The sequence below is a fragment of the Chenopodium album genome, chromosome 10, assembly GCF_948465745.1.
Source record: "Chenopodium album chromosome 10, dcCheAlbu1.1, whole genome shotgun sequence".
NCBI classification, from domain to species: Eukaryota; Viridiplantae; Streptophyta; class Magnoliopsida; order Caryophyllales; family Amaranthaceae; genus Chenopodium; species Chenopodium album.
In genome coordinates this window covers 9,990,886-10,009,555 of record NC_137843.1, presented here as the reverse complement: position 1 = coordinate 10,009,555, position 18,670 = coordinate 9,990,886, and the positions used below count along the sequence as shown (strand labels likewise).

The 18,670-nt window shown below is 31.9% G+C and overlaps 1 protein-coding gene across 1 annotated transcript; it reads left to right on the top strand.

Moving 5' to 3' along the window:
* The first annotated feature begins 15,574 nt into the window (after positions 1–15,574).
* LOC145562197 (scarecrow-like protein 15) lies at positions 15,575–18,229 on the top strand. Its single transcript, XM_081622394.1, has one exon. It carries the CDS (start codon positions 15,757–15,759, stop codon positions 17,539–17,541), a length of 1,785 nt encoding a protein of 594 aa, XP_081478520.1. The 5' UTR covers positions 15,575–15,756; the 3' UTR covers positions 17,542–18,229.
* The last annotated feature ends 441 nt before the right edge of the window (positions 18,230–18,670 follow it).

Genomic DNA, 18,670 nt, shown 5'->3' with positions numbered 1-18,670 from the left:
TATCGAAAACTTTAAAATACGGTTTTGAATCTGAAAAAAGTTGTTTCCTTTGTTTTTAAAAGTATTTTAATTGTATATTTTTATGGTCAATTGAATATGTATAATGGAAATTATGCTAAAAACTTTTATTGTTATATATGATGAATTTCAAAACACCCCGATGTTTAAGTAATCTCTGAACTTCCAACATGATGTCAAATAACCCTTATTTCAAATGAGAGTTTGTCTATATATAAAAGTAGATTTCATCCTAAAACAAATCTATATAATAGGTGGAGTAATCCACTGATTTTATATGTTAGTTGCACTTCCTCTATTTCTTCATTGTGGTACAATTCAAGTAATCCCAACTCAAACATGATCTATTTCCTAACAATATTGCATTAGTTAATAGATAAGATCAAGAAATCGAGATTCGAAAGTTTATAAAGAGGTATAAAACTTGGTGATTTTATCATCTAACTCAAGGCACTATCAATATCAATCAAGGAAAGACTTCTAATCAAATAAGTTTATTGAATCCAAATTTTTGTCTCACTATTACAGTTACGTATATGTTCTACATTTGTGGCAATCCTTTTATTGATTCATATCTACTATTACTCAAGGTCTCATCACTCAATTATTTAAAAATTACAAAAATTTCAACTAATAAATAAATTTAAATTTAGCGTCACATAAAATCTTATATAAAAAAATTGGGACAGATAATTTTGTTCCAATTTCAATCATATAGAAGTGATGAGACAAAAGCCACGTGTGTATATAAAGGAATCATCATCATCACCATAAAGATTAGGGAAAAAAAAAACTTTGTCCATAAAAAATTACAAGGAGTAGATCTTACATGAATCAACAAGATGGAGGGTTCTTGTTAAAGGGGAAGAAAAAAAGAAAAAAAGTTGGAATTAGATGGTATTTTTTCAAAGCATAACAAAAAAAATTATACACTATATGAATGGATCCCCACATTGGAAAAGGACAATACATAAACATGATAACTTGTAAAACATTTTATAGTATGAAATATTGTATAATGAAATTTCTTTAAAATGGTATCAAAATAATACATCAATTTACTATATTATAAATTATTATTAGTATTATTATATAGTTTATTATTTTATCATATGTCAATAAAATGATTTCCAACCATTAAATCTTACCCACCTTTTTTTTTTTCTTTTTTCCTTCGAAAGTGGAGAGTGAAAGGGAGACCCATCATACCATGGCTTTTTATATGAATGATTAAAATCAGAATCTTAAACATGTACACTATAATGGTTTATTTTTTAACTTTTGGTGTTCTTTGTTTGCTTCAACTTTTGTATTCTACAAGACTCATCTATCGTTTCTCCCGTGTTGTTCCTAGCTACCTTAACTTCTAAGTATTTGACGTAAGCTTGTTATTCTCTTCCAATTATTCTTTCTACCTCTAATCCATTTTTTTGGAATAATCTTATGTTAATCTAGACTTTTCTAGTGACATTTGACGATCAACGGTTCTTTTAACAACGCGTTTGAACTAACTACCACTTAGGTTGAGTGGCGGGGGCTCGATCCTCACCCCCCTCTTGTGATACGCCTCCGTATCTTACCGTAAAAGTTTTTTTTTTTTTAAAAAAATACTTAGTTTAATTGGTTAAAATTTAGCTTGAGAGTGATATCTAAGATTTGAGATTGAATTTCTTTTATAACATTTAATTTATCATTATAACATGCATCTAAAAAAAAAAAAGACTAGAGAGATGAGAGAAAGCAAGGTTTTGTATTGATGTAATTCCAATATAAATAAAATAAAATTTAATTTAAAAAAGAGGTCTATTATACCACCGTATCAAATGAAAGGAAATGAATTATTTTCATAAACTATACTGTAATTAGTTAGTACTTCGTATCTTCTAGCATGATCAAAGTATAGAAAAGGAAAGACTCCATATACTTGTATTAGGTAACAATGCACTTTACATATCTTGACTTAGGATCCTCTATGGTGTATCTAGAGCTAGAACCCCGGCCTTATGCAAAAGCTGATGAGGTAGGAAATATAAAATACAAGCATGTGCATATGTGGATTATCCTTACGTCCTTAATTAACTCTTCTTTCATGCAAGCCATATATATTACTTCTATATATTTTTACTTGCAACACTTCTTATTTCACGTTTGATAATGCATTATTTCAGTGACAAATATCTTTAATTACCTATAAGTAAAAATTATAAAAATTGTATACTCCCTCCGTTCCTAAGTAAGTGACACATTTAACTTTTTTTTACTATTCATTTACTTTGAACATCGTTTTTCTAGTAACGCATACTTATCATGAAATATTTTGTTAAATAATTATTAATACTATGTACAAAGTTTTATAATAACTTTTTTATTTTATTATATATATATTTTTTAAAATATGTAACCATATAAATCTAAGGTCAAATCAGTGCATTAATTAACATGTGTATCAAGTTTGACTGTGTTAATTGTTTAGGTACATAGGGAATATTATGAAAGCATAAATTAAGACAAATTTAATAAGATTCCATATGAATAAGATTTTTTAAATAATAGTTCCTCTAATCATTAAAGCCAATTAAAATAAAGTTTGTGAATAGTATAAATTCAATAAAGTGTTCCAAGTAAAAATAAACAGAGAAAATACAAAATACTATGTGTCTACGAGTGTATACATAGCAATTGTCTCATATAAACTCTAAAGTACTTTGTTGTCAACTTTTTTTTTTTTTGGTTGGTGAAGAGAAAGGCTCTACCAGGCTGAAATCTATTATAGGTACTCTCGGTCCGGGTTAGTGGGCTAGGCACTTTAATAGTGGAGGGTGGAGAGGGGGGGGGGGGGGAGGAGGTAAGGAAATCCCCCGCCCCAAAGTATCTCTAATGGAGTTTGATCCCACAATCTTAAAGTTGTGAGATGCAAACCTTATCACTAGACCAAGCTATGCTTGATCTCCGTTGTTAATTAGTTATGCAGCCCTTTCATAAGTATCATAACTATTAAAGTGTAAGTATAGGTATTTTTCGGAAACCCCATTTTGAAGAAAAAGTAACTGTTTATTTGAGAGTTGGTTGAAAAAAAAATTAATAACTGGATGTCCCAGATAATGTGTTCCATTCTTTATATGGTAATTTTTCTTTATTTTTTATTTTTAAAGTTGTGTTCAATACTTATCCATAAAAGTATATAAATAAATAAAAATCTAATTTTTCACTATTTTGAAAAAATCGTATCGATCATTTGCTTATACTAATAGAAAAAGTAAATTGGGACATAAGGAGAATCTTGTAAACTTGTGAACGATGAAATCAACTTGTAACTCTATCATTAGCACACACCAAAGTTGCAAATATCCTAGTCGTCCTTTAATTTTGTCAAACCCATCTAAAAGGAAAAAGAAAAAAAATGGAGTTATCCTTTTCACTGCTTACTAATTAGCAAATATTGTTTGCTAATTGCAAATGCACTTTTTTCCCACTTAAAAGTTTTTGTTTCTCCCTTTGTCTCTTTTACCCGCCTGGGAAAAAAGGGTTAGAAAAGACCACTTCATTTAGGCAATAAATTCAAAGAATCTTAAAAATGACCTTTCACTTAATTTCTGGCTCTTTGTTGTTTCTAGGACTTTCTACTATCTTACATTAGAGGGCCGCTCAAAATAATTTTAAGTGTATAAGGAGTTATGAAAGACAGTGATATTTTTTTGTTCATGAAGTTTCGTGTCAGACAACCATAACGACATATAGAGATTTGGGTTGTTTTATATTTAAACAAGTAAAATAAAGTAATTTCTTTGTAATTTGTAATATTTATATTAGGAATATAAAATTTCTAGCTCTAAATGTATACACGGAATACATGTTAATACACCATGTACACTACGGAGTACCAATTATTTGGTATGGAGTAATACTTTCTAGAATATACTTACTATGCTAATCAAGATTAATAAAGGGTTAATTGGAAAGAAAAATCCATATTCATTTTGGATGAGGATCAAATCTCCTTTTATTTCTTTCATTTATTTTAGTTATAATAAGCCACATGAGTGAAGATTATATGGTTTTCATTTTTAATTAAAATAAATAAATGCACCTAAAAATCTAACCTAACCATTTAATAGCACATTTGATTCTTCTTGTTTTTCTATTTAGTCGCCTGGACCAAAACAAAAAAAAAAAAAAAAAAAAAAAAAAAAAAAAAAAAAAAAAAAAAAAAAAAAAGAGGCTAATTTTACACTTTCCTTGAAGATGGAACGTTATTAGCCGCATCTTCCATCCTCCTCGACAAAAAGATGAGTATTTAAAAGTTGATTACACAACTCATGCATGCGCTTTACTAAAATGGAGTATTAACAAGTTAAATATACCAAAAGAAGTTTGGGTCCCATCTCATTTTATAAGAAGCGTTCACACGATTCATATCCTTTTCTATATTCGATTTTCAATGATAAATGTCTATTATACACCTGCTTGTACCATACTCAATATATTCACAATTGTTTTACTTTTGCCTATTTCAATTATTGAAGCAATAATGAGCAATAAAATAGCCTTAGCTTGACATTCGTTAGATGTTTGCAATCACTAATGATGATCGAAAAGGACTAGACAATTCAAACCAACATAATTAAGATTTTTTTCTTTTTCATATGAAGGATATTATATATGCAACATAACATAACATTGATTCTAGAAAACATGAGTTTCCAATCTTCCATCATATATAGAAGTCAAAATATTTAGCTTAGCATGACAATCAGATCAGTAATGCAAGGTGAGAGAAAACTAGCTAGATAGTCTCACAGATCCATAGAAATATGAGCATTTAATCTTAAACAAGTGATTAGGAATAAGTATACATATTCTTTAAAAAGAAAAAAAATATACGAAGTATATATTAGTGAAAGGATGTTTTGCTACGTATAAGTTATCTCCATTTCAGCCAACAAATTAAAGAATGTTTTGAGTTTAGGAATATTATATTATGGAGTACTAATCTTTTGTTCAATTGAATCTTACATGCATTATTAACATTATCATAATTAATTACCTATTTCGGTCCATCTTTAGTTTGTCTCATCGGCTAATCTGACTACTGTCCTCAAATTATCTTTGGTCAATGATCGATATAGTCATTGGTCCTTATTGAGGAGTAAAGTCAAAATTATAGGTCAACCTCTTTTGGTTAGTAAAGCTGATTAAATTTTAAATAATACTACCTCCGTTTCTATGTGCAACAAAGGAATATTTTATATCTCACAAATAATACCCTTTTGTTGCACATAATAAGAAACGGAGGTAGTAATTTTTTTCAACATATATTGTAGAGCAGGTAAAAGCTTACAAAATACGACAATACGACATAAACCTAACTCAAGTGACGACTAATGTTCGTAGTCGGTACCTTATCATAATGGTTGTCGTAACTTTTATGATTCGAATTTTCATTTATTTATTTTTTTTTTTTTAAAGAGCAAGTAGAGTACTCTGTATGGTTTTACCATTCTGCATAAATTACAAATGAAGATCTAGCTAGATCCTAGATTCATCATTTTCATTAAAAAAAAAAAAAAAAAAAAAAAAAAAAAAAAAAAAAAAGCTTCATTGTTGCCCTCTTATTCCACACAATTATCCAATTAAATTACATTTTTGTCACTTATAACAAACCAACTTTTTCACTAATTTTCTCCTATATATTCCTAATTCTTGTGCAAGATTAGGTGTCAAGAACATTAAGGAAGTAACGGATTTGTATTATAATATAAAACAAATGTCTCAACATAAAGAGTAAACGAGTAAAAAGAATACTAGTGCAGTTAAAAAATTGGAAAGAAATGATCAAGTTCGTTAAAATTGGAATACAAAGTGTAAGCTTTATTTGGTTAAAGGGATACAAATCAAGAAAGGAGAAACAGAGAGATATTGGATGGATGCATGATGATACGTAAAAAATAAAACAGAGATTAAAAAGGCATGGTATGATTGGTTAATGGATGATACACGATCTTTCTGTTAGGCTTAGCGAACATATTCTCTTCTCTCTTTCTTTGCCGCATATTATTATTATTATTATTATTATTATTATTATTACATAAATTTTCATATGTGTATGGCCACACCGTTTGATCGAGATACTCGGTCAAGGGTTACGTAACTGGTCAGGGTTTACTAGATCAAACCACACGATGTGGCTAGTCATATGGAAAACTTAACGACCGATTATTTTCAGAATAAGTAACCCTTGACCGACCGAGTAATCCATATATAAGTAACCCAAGCCACACAAAGTGAGCAACCACACATAAAACACACTATTATTATTATTATTATTATTATTATTATTATTATTATTATTATTATCTCAAAAACAAAAGTCATACAACCTACAATAAATTAGTAGGAAGCCGAGATACAATCTGGGCCCCCACTCCTCTAGGTATAGCAAATCCTACCCTAGTGAAGATATGAGCTGCAGAACGAGCCCCAATGTCTTGCGTCGTCGAGAACCTCTGAATCCGCTTCAGCATCGCAACAGCCTCCTTCTCTAATTCCCCAAGCGAAGAAAAGGAGAAGGGAGTGAAACCATATCCAATCGCCCGACAACGAGCTTCATACTTAACCCGCTTCCTATGAGCCGCATCTGCCACAACCCGTCCAGAAACAAAGTCAGATAGCCCTGTCTGTGTCAAAGGAGAAGACCCTGTGAAGTCGACACATACATCACGACCACGATCCCATGAATAAAGTAACACATCGGCAGGTCTGAGGGTCCCGTCATTCCCTCCAGACAATCCTATGTCAACCTCCTTTCTAGCTGTAATCCCTGATCGATAGCAAATATCAACAAGAGTATCCCGAACAACATTATGCCGATGTTTAATGCCCACAATACCAGCACACGACACCGCGTGGTCGCCGAAAATATCCCCCGTAAAAACCCTTGAACAAGCAGAGCATGGCGTCGAGACATAGAATAAAGGAACACCCGAGTGGTAGCACAATACACATCGATAAGTCCTTGCGTTCATCGTCTGACCTAACCTAGAAATTGAAACCGCTCGAAGCCAAGCAGAGGTGTGATCTCCTTGCTGCGATTTCCACAATACTGATTGACGAGGAGATAAAGAGAAGGTGGATTCTGCAGATGCGGTAACCTTTGTGAAATATATATCTGCCAATTTCTTCATGAGTTTAGGGGCAGCGACCTCACTAAGATTACTCAAAATGTCAGACCCTACCGATCCATTAAACATACTCACCGCATCTTCAAAAGCTTGACAAAGGCCAACAACGCCAGCATGTTGTAGAAGTTTTGTCTGCAATCCAGCAGACTGTAACCGAGAGGCAAGAAAAGCATAGTGACGAACATCACCTGCGGAATAAACACCAAGTCCGCCAAATGCAAATGGTAAGGTGGCAAGCCGCCACTGCCAATCGCCAAACCCAGATTCCGAAGCAGTAACGATACGTTCCAAGGAAGAACGAAGAGCCTCGTCAAAATGCATGTTATTATTATTATTATTATTATTATTATTATTATTATTATTATTATTATTATTATTATTATTATTATATTTAATTTGTTTTAAAGTAAGGAGAAAGACTCTAACAAGATTACAAGACTTTTACTCTCACAATTTTTTGTCCAATATTTACGGGACACATACTTTAAAAGTGAGGAGAGAAGAGTAAAAGATCCCAACCTTCAAATTATCTGTAATGAGAATTGAACCCCTAACCTAAAAGGTGCAATCTTTTCCCAAGACCAAGCTTAGCTTGGTAACCATGCATGTAATTACATGACATACATTGATCCATGCATGCATGTATGCATGTACATGCATGTTACACATAAAGCTTCCAAGTGGGTCCCTAGAAGTATAAATTAGCTAATCACAATGTTTTTCCATGACAAGGAGTGGGACCCTCCAACATCTTTGTGTTTTACTCTATGTCTTTAACCAATGGAGCAATAGTACCACTACTACCACATGTATACGGAGCTTTATTTTAAAATACCACTTGTACCTCTTGTTATCAAATAAAGTTTGGTCTACCCTACTGGAGGCAATTTAGGGTGGGGATTTCCTTACCCTTCCTCCCCACTCCCAAATTGTCTATCCCATTAACCCGGGTTGAGTTGGACCTGTGAGAGGCTCCGGCCCATTAAGCCCTTCTTCTTACCGTTTAAAAAAAAAACTTGTACCTCTTGTTTAGCAGTTTAGAGAAAATATTAATAATAAGGAAAAAGTGGATAATATATTGAAATTATAGTAGATGAATTGGAAGTCTTTCAAAAATTAGTTGCTAAAATTTGGGCTTAATGAAGGTATGAGATACGAATAGCACTGTATTTATTATACAGAGTACTAAGATATCAAGTTATCGTAATTCAAAATATATAGAGAAAGCAATTATGGTGATATGAGCCTAAAATCAATGAATTTAATACGAACGAAAATATTATATAAGAAAAGACTAAAACCAAGCTGAAAAATGATTAATGTAACTTAGCCTATTTAACGTGGCATACTGAAATAATATGTTGTACTGTAATTGGGTGTATTTTTGTTTAATATCTAAAAAGATGAAATAGATTGAATCCTTTTCCTTTTACTTGATTTCATCAATCATTTATTAATTTATCTAAGAAAGAGGATTCCCTGGTTTAGGATTAGTAAATACCGTACTATAACATGGGGATCCTCTAAAGAATATTATTATCGATGAGAAAGAATGTTCTCATTTTCAAAGATGTAACATTGCAAATCTTGCACAGATATTCGACTTACTGGTCAGGTTAAGATGTATTAAGTTGATAGTGATAGTTCAAATCTACAAATTTGTGGAATTCAAGTTAATTGAAGAAATACATGGTGGAAACTTAGCTATTCGTTAAACTAGGACAATTTATCAACGTCAACGTAGTCAAATAAGTCAATTATACCATATACATGAAACATGATGTAATCAAAGTAGTATTTTATTTAACATATTACGGAGTAGAACTTATCTGATCTTGCATAACTCGTTTATTAAGATAAATAGAATTAAGATATAATCATATGGAATAGTGACAGTAATTAAGATAAATAGAATTGATCGAGCCTAACCTGAATGGTAATGCAAGTATATTTTTTTTTTCATACTCCGTGTTATATTACAATCCAATAAAAATTCAGTTTAAATATTTTATTTTTTATATTCAAACCAAAATTCCTTTTATCAAATAAGAAAAAAGGGGGGAAAAATATGAACCAGTATTTAACTTCTTTTTTTTAAGTGAAAAATTATTTTCACTTTAAAATGATGTAATAATATTCCAGCTGAAAGTTTTTTAATCAAATTATCTATTTTCTGCTAGTACTGATGTCACAAAATGTTATGATATGATGCTATGAAGATAATGTTTAATATCTTGGTGCTACTACGATCCGTCTCTATTTATTTACCTTATACGTAGTATTTAGAAAGATTTTTTAAAATTGTTTTTCTCATACAATACTATGTTCTCATCGTTTACTCCACTTAAATACATATAAGAAATATTGTCCGGTTCCCTAAAATATATATATATATATATATATATATATATATATATATATATATATATATATATATATATATATATATATATATAGTAAAGTCAGGGCCTGTTCTCTTCACATTATTTTCAGTTCAATTCAGTTTTTAATTTCCTTCTCTCATAAAATATTCAATTCAGTTCAATTCAGCTCTAATAAGTCAGTTTAGTCAATCAGCACATGCCCTGAATAAAATTAATTTTAATTCAATAAAAATTAGTAACTTTAAAGAAAATGCATAATAGGTTATCAATTAAATAAGTTATTTAATTTGTAAGAATAATTTTAGTTTGGTAAAAATAATTTCGATTTAGCAATAATAAGGTGAAGATAATAGGGCCTTAATATAAACTAATAAAAATTTAAAAAGTTACATGGCTATAAAATCAAAGTTACCCTATTTTTCCAGATAGATAAATTAAATTTACTCTCTTTACAAGAAATTGATCTTGTAAAAATCAATCATATTGCAGAAGTGTAATCAGGTAATCATACTAGTACTCTATGTACTTCGTAATAAAATTTATTTCTAATCAGTTACTCCCTTCGTTTTTTTTATTTGCATCACTTGTAAATGCGCGGAATTTTAGGAGAATGAATTAGTAATGTGAGTGGATAAATAACTTATTGGTAAAAGTAATGTGGGGACCATGAAAGTGAAAATATGTGAGAGAGTAGTGGGGACCATGGGAGAGAGAAATGATAAATTAATTTGAGCGGAGTTTAAAGTATGAGAGAGAAATAATAAAATATAGTATAAAGTTACCATATATAGAAGTGATGCAAATAAAAAAAAAACACCCAAAAGAAAGTGATGCAAATAAAAAAAAAACGGAAGAAATACTTTGTTATTTTTAATAAAAAGTTTAATTGATTTTACTCCAAATCTAGTTAAAAGTTACTCAAAAGTGATTAAAAATTACTCTATAATTGATCGATATGTCCACAAATGTTCATAAAAAGACAAATATACCTTCATCTACTTGTAAAATTTATACTTTCACCGTTTTCTTTTACTTGCAACACTTCCCTAAAAAGGAAATGTCACAATACTTGCAACACACTATAAAAGGAAAGTTACTTTAGGGGAAAACTATACTATTTCCCTTATTTAAAGCACATGGCCCACTAAATTACACTCCTAACAACCACTCATCCTATTTTAAAGTGTATTATATCATATAAACACCACATTTCTTAAATACCGTGAAAAAGTGTGTGTTGCATCTAAAAGAAAACGGAGGAAGTATTAATTTTTAATAAAAGTACATTTTACCTATGGACAAATAAATAGGGGTGAATGGAGTAATTATCAATAAAAATATGGAGTACTCCGTATTAAAGAAAATATATATACATATTTTGTTTTTGGTATTCCACCCAGTTTACCCGTTGAGAGAATTCGGATTCGAGACTCAATTTTAGATGGTTAGGTTTTAGTCCCTTTTTAATTATAATTGTGAAGGATCAAACACAGGATTCTTTTTACTAAGTGCAGCACCAATCACCACTGCACCAACACCAATTGGTAAAGAAAAGAAATTATATATATTTGCCAACCATGTTATTTGACTTATTTTGTCGTTGCACGATTGAAAAGACCTAGATTTTGCGTGTGATGTGAAATGACCTATGTCTGCCAAAGCCACAAATATTCCCCATCTTTAATTCCACTAGTGTCGTCTTTGAACTCATAAGAGACTAGGGAAATTAATTAATTAGAATTTTTTTTTTTATTTTTTTTATTTTTATTTTGGTAGGTGTACGTTAATATAATAGGTGTAAAATTACACTCTCTTTTACATTTTCAAAAACTCTTTATTTTTATCATGTCACTCCATTCAGTGTGAACTCTTGTTTGCAGAAAAGTTTGTAAGAAGTGAGTGGGTGTTGTAAAAGAAGATGAGTAAAATAAGAAAATGATGAAATAAAATTTGAATGCGTAAAAAAAAGGCTACTCTCTCTGTCTCAGAATTAGATTCCTACTTATAACATTTATTCCTCACATAATAGAGAGAAGTAGGAATTTAATTAAGGGATAGAGGGAGTAATAAATAATATAAGAGAGAGTGACCGATTGAAATGAAATGTATAAGTATTGTAGATCATACAAGAGGGTTAAGGTTGTATAAGAAATTTGCTAAAATAGAACAAAAATAAAATAAAAGAAGTAAATCGGACATTAAGAAACACTTCTAAATGAAAAGTTAAGTGGTCGAGCGTTTGAAATTGCTCTAGCACAAACAAAAATATTGGTTTACACTTCCTCCATTTCTATTTAATAGTTGCACAATTTCTCTTAAAGGATAATATTAATCATGATAGATGTACTATTTTCTTATCAATCAAGTATTTTGTAGCCTATATGCCCATATATACTTTTTACATGATATTCTATCATACTTGACTAAACTTTGTCCTTCAAATGTCCCCAAGATCGAATGGTATGTATAACTATAATTAAATAGATTCGAATGAAGGGAAAATAAGGAAGCATGTGAATTACAAAGCATAAATAAACGTCTAATGCCTAGTATATATTACTCATGAAAGAACATAAATTTGCATACATTAAAATTAGGTTAGAAATCAAACAAAATTTAGTAAAAAAATTTAAATGAATGCTTCTTAGTCATTACCATGTGAGTTTTTAATTATATATTCAGATTTTCTTACTAAAGAAACAAATAATAATCATGTCAAACAAAAACCATAACATGTGAATATGTGATATGTTGTACTAGTGTAACCATGTCATGTCAAAATAACCATGCTCGTGGATGACAGACAATTCCAGATCACAAGGGTTTGAAGTTTGGGTGTTTTAAGCATGTTTAATCATGGGTAACCTAGCTTTAACAAAAGTCATGGTTTTTCTAATTACTAAAACTCGATTTTGGGGGTCAAACTTTGCTGAAATTATAGGATCCATAATACTATTCAAAAACAAATGATATAATGCTAGAAAAATGCAATGAATCTGGATTATTAGTGTAACTTTTCAAAAGTTTGTTTGTGACTATGTGAGTTAGTGACCATGCAATTGCTTGTAAATTTCTTGAATTAGTTTCTAGAAGATTGTTGAATCATGCATTTGGTTGAAAACATGAATAATTGATTTATGCTTGTAAAGTAAGACCATGTTCTCGATCTTCATTTAATATTTATTTAATACAGATTTTCATTTATTAAAACGGCTATTAATGATTTTATAGTGTAATTTCACATGTAGTACTTTGTATGAGGTACTAATGAAAGTTGGTTAAAAGTAGTTATTGAGCAACAATTATGTAAGTTAGCAAAGTGAATTTACAAGTTGTATACCACTTCAACCATTTCTAAAGATCGTTCTTTACACTTTTCGATTTAGGGTTTGTTTTGATTTATTGAATTGAAATGAAGTGAACTGAAATATTTAATTGACTATGGATTAATAATTTTTAACTGTAGATTAATGATATAATGTTTATTTATTATTATATATATAAGTGTAATAAATATATATATATAAAAAATACATAAATATATATAAAAATATTATGAAAAAAAATAATAATATATTAAGTGGATTAAGAAATATATATAAGTATTAAAAAAATAAAAATAATACTGTATTTTAAATTTTTTAAGTTTATATAATAATAATAATAATAATAATAATAATAATAATAATAATATATAAGTGTAAAAAATATTTATTATAATAATATATATAAGTAAGGCTAGAATACTTTAAAAAAATAAGGCTAGAAAAATAATATTCTATTGACTGTGCTTCAACGCTCCACCCCCCCCCCCCTCCAAATTATGAAACCCTCTTCCTAATTTCTAACGCCCCTGTGCTTATGCTAAAAAGTATGAAATTTGGCTTTAATTATCATTAACAATATCATTAGACATAAAGATGAACTTAGATTGGCCCACCTAAACTAAATTGTCATTAACAATATCATTAGCTAAATCATATAAAAAAAAAATTTAGCAAAAGAAAAGAATTGAACTAAACTAAACTGAATTGAATTGAACTGAACTGAAAAGAAAGGATCCTTAGTTTATTTTTGAATGTTTTTACACATTTGCTTTACTTTTGTTGTTTGATCGATGAACACATTTTCACTCACTATACTTTTTTAAACTTTTTCTTACACCAGCCATCTTTCTATACGCTCTCTCTTACATTTTCCTCATTTTTCTTATGCTCACTCTGTCACTCATCACATCAGTTAACATATAATTCTCTCACCAATTATGCTAATTTGTGTGCAAATAGCAACGCTAAAGAACTTCTGAGAACGCTGATAATTATATGCGATAATATTTGTATATATCATTTCAAGATGATAGTCAATTGTCAATTTTATTGTATGTCAAAATGGTCCAAATTGCAAAGAGAGACAATGAAACAGGCAAGAATATTTTCAATTCATTAGAAATCAAAAGAAACAAAAGAGGGCCCTAGTTAGCAAAAAAAAAAAAAGACATCTCTAAGAAGAAGAAAAAAAATCCCTACCCAAGATGGGTTGTCCCTCCTGCCCTAGGTAAGGGCTAGAAAGAGTATGATATGGGGCAAGTCCCATAGACAATCGAGTGGGTGATTGTCACCTTTGAGGCTATGAGAAGAGCCCTCCTCCAACCAACTATCATTTTTTTTTTTTCATATGATTTAATGTGCTTATTTAGGCGATATTAACTTCAATGGTTACAATGTAAAGTAATGTTTGTTAGTACAATGGAAACTCTAGTTACCATGAATGTAAATCCGTCACAGTGAAGCATACAAATTTAAATATATGGTACAATAAGTGTACCACGTTAGTTAATGATACAAATCTCCCACAATGCTTGATAAAAACGGTTTATAATAAAAACATTAGTTTTTTTTTTTTTTTTTTTTTTTTTTTAAAAAAAATAAATAAATAATAATAATAATAATAATTGTATGATGAGAAATGAAGTCAATATTGTAAAATTAAATAATGAAATTAAATATTAAGTTGAGAGACTTGAGACGTGAAGATTTTAATAACAAGACTACATACAAACATGTTTTTTCTTATATTAGTGAAATCTTATGAGTACATTAAAAAACAGAGAGAGTGATCATGGCATGCATAGGTACTTGTGTTATGTGTATTCAGTAGCTAATGATGATGAACTCAAAGCCAAATATAAGCAATAATTAACCAATAACGTAACCGTAACAGTTGATAATTGGCAACATGCATAAAGATGTAAAAGATCTTCCATAAACAAGAAAATAATAATAGAAAGAAAGACGAGCCAAAAAGTGTAATACTAGTCCAGTAGTCCTTGAAACATGATGAGAGAGAGAAAAAAGAGAGTGAAGAAGCAAATAGCTGCTACTTAGTGGAGGAAGAATCATGGAAAGCAAAGCTAAATAGAAAGCGCAATAGCTAAAAGCTTGGCTTTGAAGCCTCTAAAATTTTTAAGAGATAAAAAGACCTACTCTTTTTTCTTTTTTATATTTATATTTTTTATTTTTAGAGCTCTGACAAATGTCGTGTATGTGTATGTTATATCTATGGTCCTCGTTTCTATCAATACTTCCTCCGTTTCTTATTGTTTATCCTGTAATTTATTTAACCTAGTTGAATTATTGTCCGATTTTATTCTTATTTACAACTTACAAGGATCATGATATTAATCTCACATACTGTATAATTGGCTCGCTACTTTTATCTCTTCTATTAGACTAAAAAGTAACTAAGTAAAAAATGGCTCGGAAACAAATAATTAGGGACAGAGGGAGTATTGTGTAATGTATGTCAACGTGACTCACATCTTTTTCCCATCCCCACCACCATACCATTTCCATGCATCCCCACATCAGCAAAAAAAAAAAAAAAAAAAAAAAAAAAAAAAAAAAAAAAAAAAACAGCACACACCATGCACGCAAAGATAGATGATAATAAAGTCCTCAATTATAACACCCCCTTGTAAAAAGCCCTACCCCACCGTCCCACTTTCATACATATAAGCTCCTTTTCTCTCAAGTTACCCCTAAAAAAGCTAAGACTTACTTACACTTCTCACAAACCTCTACTCCAAGCAACTTACTTACTTACAAGAGAAAGAGACCAAAAAAGAATTAGAGGTTAGTTTGAGGAGTGGTGGGTGTTTGTTTTTGCTCATTTTAGGAATGAAAGTGCCCGTTTCCACCCCTCAAACTTGCAACACCGTCACCGGAAAACCCATCTCCGCCGACAACAACAACAACTTCAACACCACTTTCCATTCTCCTAGTAGCAACAACAGCAACAGCAACAACAATAACAACAACTTGTGTTACGAGCCTACCTCGGTCCTTGACCTCCAACGTAGTCCTAGTAGCCCTGCGGGTGCTACCAAGACCGTGACCAGTACTCCACCACCTCAACCTCCATCTTCAGATACGACGAAGAATAATAATAACGTTGATCTGGACAATTTAGAGGGTTGGGATTCAATCCTGTCTGAACTGGGGCTTAATGATGATTCAAACTCCAATAATCCAAAACTTTTGTTATCCCAAATTAGTCCATGTGATTCATCTCACCTTACACAAGTTCTCCCTGATTTTCCATCCTCTCAAAATCATTTCACCCAAAATCATCCCCCTTTAGACCTACCCTCAGATTACGCCAACTTCTGCGATTTCTCCTACAATCAAAACCTCAACCCGAATTTCAGCCCCTTCGATCATCAGCAACAACAACTTCATCATCATCAGACAACGGCAACTAATAACAACGTCAGCAACACGTCTTTCGGACTCGATTTCCTAGACGATCTCATACGAGCAGCTCAAGCCTTCGAATCCAACGACTCACAACAAGTACACTTGATATTGGCACGGCTCAATCAACGACTCAGATCACCCGTTGGCAAACCCCTTCAAAGAGCTGCCTTCTACTTCAAGGAAGCTCTCCAACACCTGACCACTAACACCAACAATAATTCCTCATTACCTCGACCACCCCGGCTTTCCTCGTACGAGGTGGTCCAAACCATACGGGCTCACAAAGCATTCTCGGGGATCTCCCCGGTATCCCTCTTCTCCACCTTCGCCGCCAACCAGGCCATCCTCGAAGCCGTTGTCGATGGAACATCACCCTTCATCCATATCATCGATTTCGACATTGGTTTTGGAGGTCATTGGGCGTCGTTCATGCGAGAACTCGTAGACAAGGCAGCTGATCAAACCACAGAGATGAGTATTTCCATAATATTAAGGATCACGGCAATTGTTCCTGAAGAATTTGGTATTGAGAGTAAGCTTGTTAAGGAAAATCTCACGCAATTTGCACGTGATCTTAACCTTAATTTTCATATTGATTTTGTGTTGATACCAACTTTTGAGATATTGTCATTTAAGTCTATGAAGATTATGGAGGGTGAAAAGCTAGCTGTTCATCTTTCTCCTGCGGTGTTTAACCGCTTTTCGAATAATTCTCGAAGCGGGATATCCAAGTTTCTCGGCGATCTCCGTGGGATATCGCCGAGCTGTGTCGTCGTGGTTGACAAGGAGGTCGGAATTGACGCTGGTACCGCGTCGTTTGGACCGACTTTTCTAGCTGGGATTGAATTTTACACCGGGATGATGGAGTCGATCGATGTGGCCGCCGCCAGTGGGTTCGCCGCCGGCGGGTTTTCCGTCGGCGGGGATTGCCTCAGGAGGATTGAGACGTTTGTGTTGCGGCCGAGGATTATTGCGGCGGTGGAAGCGGCGGCGAGGGTGGCGGCTGGGAGGCAAACGTCGTGGCGGGAGGCGTTCGTGGCGGCAGGGATGAGAGCAGTTGGGTTTAGTCAGTTTGCTGATTTTCAAGCAGAGTGTTTGTTAAGGAGGGCTCAGGTTGCCGGGTTCCACGTGGCGAAACGTCATGGGGAGATGATGCTGTTCTGGCATGATCGGCCCCTTATCGCCACGTCAGCTTGGCGGTGTTAAGCCGGTACCGCCACGTAAGCCAGCCGTACTCCACTAATTTTATGGAGGGTATTTAACATTAATTAGTAATTTTGCACTCTATAATTATATAATTAGAGTGCATTAATCTGTACTATTGCCAATTGCTAAATGTCTAAATTTAGGGGGTGGAAAGTGTCGAAACTTTATAGTAAAAAAGAGTGCAAATGATATTGTCCATGGTGAATTATTGTAGGTAAAACTCTACGAATCATGATAAGAGGAGAGAGAAAATCATACCTTAATTACGTGCCACGTTGGACATTGTTACAAGTTTAATTAGTTTTAATGAAATGTAATTTAGTTCTTATGTTTTTGTCGGGTAAATAATTTAGAGAGAAGGGGAAGGCGAGGAAATAACATGACGGTGCTAAGTTGTCCCTTTCTTGTGAAAAATGATGTGTTTTTAATTGGAGTACTAGAACATTCGAATTCGGAGGTAGATGTTAGTTGTTCCTTCTGTAGAGTTGGAGAGAGGCTTAGAATGATTATTAGGCCTATCACTTACTACATATTAGGTCAACTAAAACACAATAGTTCTATAATACATGTAGTAGTAACACTATGTATTGGGGTTGGTTCAATTTCTGGAAACTTTTATGTTATGAATTTAGTGTATCATGACTATCTTTTATCAATTTTACTTAGTATGTGTTTTGAGTTTTGAAAATTGTATCACAAAATCATTACTAATTGCAGGGATTAACCAACTTCATTAATCACAAACTTGATAATAATTGGATGATTAGTCAATTAATCCCATGTCTATAGGTGATATGTCTCTTTTGCTAATGACGATTAGATATGGCTTATGATGACCATGTAGTTCTAAATTTCCAATGCAATTTTGTTCAACATGGAGTAGTTGTGAGTGTGTAGTATGGACTATGGAGGCATCATCATCATTGTACAAATTTATTGTGCTAATGGTGTAATATGATTTCTACGAAGGTAAATGTTTTGGTTTTACGTAAGTACATCAAACATGTACTACAAAGTCATAGTCAAACAAACGATCCTTGCTTTTTAGGTAGCGATTCAGATGACAATCAGGATTAGAATACATGTGGTTGTTAATTTTTTTTTTTAAAAATGTTAGACCCCTTCGTAG

Bases quoted from the DNA above. Each gene is read 5' to 3' on its own strand.
- LOC145562197 (XM_081622394.1), top strand. From the start codon at position 15,757: ATGAAAGTGCCCGTTTCCACCCCTCAAACTTGCAACACCGTCACCGGA.